Source organism: Dreissena polymorpha, chromosome 1, assembly GCF_020536995.1.
Source record: "Dreissena polymorpha isolate Duluth1 chromosome 1, UMN_Dpol_1.0, whole genome shotgun sequence".
Classification (NCBI taxonomy): Eukaryota; Metazoa; Mollusca; class Bivalvia; order Myida; family Dreissenidae; genus Dreissena; species Dreissena polymorpha.
The window spans coordinates 56,573,737-56,579,736 of NC_068355.1; the positions used below are offsets into that span (position 1 = coordinate 56,573,737).

At 35.9% G+C, this 6,000-nt stretch overlaps 1 protein-coding gene across 1 annotated transcript in view; it reads left to right on the top strand.

Annotated features, from left to right (window-relative positions):
• Window positions 1-6,000, top strand: part of LOC127881634 (cation-dependent mannose-6-phosphate receptor-like) — a 148,298-nt gene extending 142,298 nt beyond the window's left edge. The window contains exons 4-6 of the mRNA XM_052429716.1: window positions 1,997-2,121; window positions 4,412-4,538; window positions 5,377-6,000. Coding sequence (XP_052285676.1) covers window positions 1,997-2,121; window positions 4,412-4,538; window positions 5,377-5,439 — 315 coding nt within the window. The 3' untranslated portion in view covers window positions 5,440-6,000. The remainder of the gene's footprint in view (window positions 1-1,996; window positions 2,122-4,411; window positions 4,539-5,376) is intronic.

Consider the following 6,000-nt stretch of genomic DNA (forward strand, 5'->3'; position numbering starts at 1 on the left):
ACGCATGCGTATCACTTGTATTGGTGAATACGTGCATTCGTATCACTCTTTTACATTATACACGAACATTTATCAATCATATTTACATATAAAATAGCTTGTACATAAACACAAGTGATAAAAATGCATGTATACACACGTTCAAGTGATAAACATGCATGTATACACGAATTCAAGTGATAAACATGCATATATACACGAATTAAAGTGATAAACATTCATGCATACATGAATTAAAGTGCTAAACATGCATGCATACATAAATTCAAGTGATACACATGCATGTATACGTACATATGAGTTCTAGACCGCCCTGCGAGGTCATTGTGGGTAGTAAAACCATTTTATAAAATCATTTTCTGAAATTGCAGGTCCACAACAGTGCAGCTGGTATGTGATTTACATGCATGTAAACCCATAATGACTGCGCGGGGGGCTACTGGACTTAACTCATTTGTACATAGACATGTCTGTTTATCATTCGTTTGTGTGTGTACATGCATGTTTATCACTCATATGTTCGTACACATGCATGTTTATCACTCTAATGTACAAATACATGAATGTGTATCATTTGTATGTTCGTACTCATGCATGTTTATCACTCATATGTTCGTTCACATCCATGTTTATCACTCATATGTACATATACATGCATGTGTATCTCTTGTATGTTCGTACACATGCATGTTAATCACTCATATGCTCGTACACACGCATGTTTATCACTCATCCACTCATACGTCCGTATAAATATATGTTTATCACTTTTATATATGAATACATGCATATTATTACTCATGTACAAGTTGTGACTTTACTTTATATGGAGAACGGTTTGAAATCGTCACATCATTCAAATATTTGGGTTTAACTTTATTTAAAAACGGAAACTGGTATTAAACAATACAATAAAAAACAATACAATCAATGGTATAAAACAATACACTCAATTTCAGATCACGGTAACATAATACTTCATCCACTTTTATCGGTTTGTAAATAATATGAATTTCCAACTGAAATCTGGGGATATTATTCTTGAAAAGAACTAGAGATCATTCATGCAAACCTTTTTTTAAAGAATTAAAATACACAATTCAATGTGTCATCAAATCTTTCAGCACTGTATGACGAATTAGGAATAAACCCTTATTCGATAAAGGTAAATTAAAGATATTGAAATAATGATTCAAAATAATATCTTGTACATGTACATTGAATAACAGTTTCAAAAAACAACATATGCATTACTGCTCCATGATGCGGAACGAAACCTAACATACAACAATGGAAAGTGTGCTTACCAACTCAAAACAATACTCAAGCTGCTGGGTTTAACGTATATATGTACTGATCATGAAACCTAACAGAATAAACAAACATACACTTACAATCTCATCAAACACCAATATTTTGTGGCAATTACAATTGCTTATTAAGACCTTTCGTAAATGTTTATGTATTATGTATGTTAAACGGAGCCTCCCTTTAAATGAACACTTTTTAAGTAATGACTTCACGTGTAGGATAATGACAGTCTTGAGCATTGATACAAGTTTTGATGACTGACAATTTGGAACTACTGAGATGAACAAATAATAGTTTTTATTCCAAAAGAAGTTTAAGAAAGCTTAAAACTCCCAAAATAAGTTTAAGCAATTTTAAAACTCCAAAAGGAGTTAATGGAAATTTAAAACTCCAAAATTACATTTATGCAAGTTTAAAACTCCCTAAATGAGCAAATACAAGTTTAAAACTCCCAAAATAAGTTTATGCAAGTTTAAAACTCCCAAAATGATTTAATGCAAGTTTAAAATTCCCAAAATAAGTATATGCAAGTTTATAACTCCCAAAATAAGTTTTTGCAAGTTTATAACTCCTAAAATTAGTTTTTGTAAGTTTATAACTCCCAAATTAAGAGTATGCAAGTTTATTACTGACAAAATAAGTTTATGCAAGCCATGAAAAGAGATTTTTGTGATTGCGCCTACAGACGCTGACATTGAAGACGGTGTGCGCATGTCCGGGGGCGTGTAACGAGGCCGGGCCGCTGAAGCCTTGTACAGGAGGAGGAGGGGGAGGAGGAGGGATTAGTGGCGGAGTGGTGTTTCTCATCATGTAAGGAACAATTTTATTCCGGGTCACCTAATCATGTGCTGCGCAGATACACACTTTGACGCGTGTACATGTAGTCCCTTAGAAATCAATTGGAATTGAATACCTTTATTTCTTAAATTAAATTGTAAAGGCTACATGTCCAAACCATGAGATACTAATGAGCAGCAAACCGCATACAATCTGAACAGCCTGTGAAGTACGTGCGGGCCGTTATGGTTTTATGCTGTTCTCATAAAGCAATTTACACATTGCTTCAGAATGGTAAAAAATAGGTCGACACTTAATACTGTGCTAATTCGAAAAGTTCATAAAATATTGTCCTATATAAAGATACAATATGAGCATCTCTCTAGAATAACCAGGCTTAATGCATGTTCGTAAAATGTCATCCCAGGCTTAATGCATGTTCGTAAAATGTCATCCCAGGCTTAATGCATGTTCGTAAAATGTCATCCCAGCGTAGCATGTACATTACACAAGGCTAATCAGGTACGACACTTTCCGCATAGACTGGCTGTTTGTTTGAACGAGAATTTTTTTAAACAAAAATACTATGTACATGCGAAAAGTGTTGAACTGCGCATGCTACTCTGGGACGACACTTTATGCACATGCATTAAGCCCGGTTTTCTCAGAGCGAGTTAGATTCATTTTTTAATCAAGGTTTTTGAGCATTTAATGATCAATATTATACAATTTGCTAAGAACATACATATTGAAACTATCAATTAAGCGATTGAACATACGATCCTTCAATAGGTAATATGATATTCCAATAATAAAATTAATAGGTTGATCAAGCGAGGAGTCGTATAACCACGGTGCCTATACCACGTGACTTTTTCGAATCTGTGTTGGGAGAATAAAGCGCGACCCAGTTAACATTTTTTAAGATATCTTTTAAAATATTTCACCATTTTTAATCGGATAAAGTGGAGAGCCCGCTCACTCGTAAGAGTTTTCTATAGGTATCATGATGTTTTCAAACAAATATTTTTTTTTCAGTAAAATGCAACCGCGCGTTTGAACGGTTAGAAAATGTCGGATCAGTTCCCACACTTAATATTACAAACGCGCGGTTGCACTTTACTAAAAAATACTTTGTTTTCAAAGATCAATATACCTTTAGAAAACTCTAACGAATGAGCGGGCTCTCCACTTTATCCCATTAAAAATGGTGAAATATTTAAAAAGGCATCATTAAAAATCTTAACTGGGTCGCGCTTTATTCCCGAACACAGATCTTAAAAAGTCACGTGGTATAGGCACCGTGGTTATCACTACGGAATAAACTTTACGGTTACTGACGCAAGTAGGTCATCTTGTGACGATATTTCTCTCTGAAACACGTATGAGTCTCGGTAATATGGTTGATCGTAACATTTTAATAGTAACTGGGCTATACGAGTATTATTAATTTGCAATAATTTAACTATTTTATGGGGCTAAAGATGGACACAGATTGAATCACACAACCGCTATGTAAATTCGCCTTAGTTTAGTTTAGTTCAACCTATTTATTTAGCTCGATTGCATAGAAAACCTAAGGCTTATTTGAAACGCTCTCGAGTCCGTGTCCTGGGCCTAGAACCAGTACTTGATGTCTATGGGGGATATCTAATGAACGCTCCCACAGTGGGGATCGAACACGTGACCTCCCGATCGCTAGGCGGACACCATATCCCTAACGCCTATCTTTTATTTAATTATCTACTACAATTACCGTTCTCATAAAGTCACGGTTCTGCTCATTAAATTGAAGTGTCTTGCCTGTTTATTGCTATTGAATCTGAATCGTGTTGCTATGAGGTTAACTTTTATTTACCTTTCAATGTTTCACGAAACATTATGGGCCAAGCAGTTCTCCAGCTAGGGTTTGATAAGGGCAGGGAGCTTTGTTTTGTCAAAAGGGCACTTTCGAGCATGCGGACGTATCTGGAATGCTCCCTGTTGCGTATTAATTTATATGTCATTTATATTTGTTAGAATATATTATTCCCATTGTTGTTAAACAATTAAAAATTAAATGTCTACAATAAGGAATAAATTAATTACAATTTAATGAGAGATTTATAAATGATCAAATGTCAAAAAAAATAAAATATTTTTGTAATAAATAATAGGGCAGCACTGGCCGAGTGTGAGGTTAGGGTCTCCTCAAAATCAGTAAACATAAATTATCTCCTGATAATATTTCTGAGGTTTCATAATTTGATAAAATCTGTATTGAAAACGTTAAATATTCAAGAGCCCTGTTCATTTATAATATTTTTCTGATTGCCGTCCACAGATTTTCTTGCCTGTTGCTCATCTACATCATCGGCGGTGTTTCATTCATGAAATTCGTGCGCCGCGCCGAGGGGAAGGAACTCTTGCCAAACAACGGATTTTGGTCCAACCTGCCTGGATACATAAAGGTGAGGTACCTGGAACAATATCATCGGCGCTCTGTGAAAACGGGACTTAATGCATGTGCGTAAAGTGTCGTCCAAAGATTAGCCTGTGCAGTCTGAAGTTAGCGTATTGAATCGCGCTTTGCAAAAAAAGGGCATAATGCAGTCCGCAAAGGCTAATCAGGGACAAAACGTTCCGCCTTTCGCTAAGATTTTCACTGAGAAAGGACTTACTTTGATATAAAAATATCGTACACGCGGAAAGATACGTCACTAATAAGCACGTGCGGACTGCATACAGCCCCGAGTTCATTAGCGCGGCTAAATTATTTTAGCAGATTCGTGTCCTCCTGGTAACACACTGTCAGCAGGGGTTCGAATGATTTGTGACCACTCTCAAGTATAGACTTCTAGTACTCGTTGTTTGCATTAGACGTTCGACCAACGTGAAGTCTAATACGGGAGGTCTTATGTATCTATCATTATACATCATAATGCAGCCGAAAAGTCTTTTAGGGGGTGATGGCCCTTTATGAGAGTCTCCCGGTGCATTTATAAAGACGTTATACACACACACTATGCATTTGATCTTGATTGCGTTTAAGAGAAATATCAACGGCTAAATACCATGTTGCAGTGCACTGTTCCCCCCCCCCCCCTTGCATTTCTTAGACGACTCCCATTTGCACGAAATCGCGTGGACCTACAAAAAACTTTGAGAGCTACGAACTTCGAGCCAAATGATTCATAATATAAGTATTTCTTTACTTTCAAAAAAAAGCACAAAATAAATTTAAAAAAAACCTTAAACATCAACAACACAAGTGTTGTTTAATTAACATGTTGATTTTTTATGTTGTAGAGTGGAACGCTATTCGTCATTAGTCCATGTAGGAAGAAATCTGCGTCGTACAACTCCATATAACAGCATACGGCGAGTGAACGCTTGACCGGCACAGGCTAATCTGGGAAGACACTTTACGCACATGCAAAACGCTACGTTTTCACAGAACGGTGCTCATATCAACAGAAGTTTCATCAAGTGTCATGTCATCAAGAGTCGCGTAGAAACATTCAATGCGTTTTCCGTTAGTTTAATGCCTGATATGTGATTGTTTGTATATATTGAACATTTTTTGTTGATTATACATTTAAATTACCGGTATATATTTTGTCAAAGAATCGTTATACTACTATTGAATTCTGCAAAGGGGTATATTTAATAATGCGATGAGAACGATGCTAACTGATGATAGCCGATGATAACCGAGGATAACTGAAGGTTAACGATGATAGCCGATAATAACTGAAGGTAACCGATGATAAACGAAGCAATGGAAGTACTCTTCAGAGAGAGGGGCATTATTATATTTTTGATTGCGTTATTATTACAACGAGCAAGCATTTTGTAATTTGTTAAATACATTTTAATAACCACATACCGGTAATAGCAGAATTTTCGATAAAATAACCGTTACCATGGCGA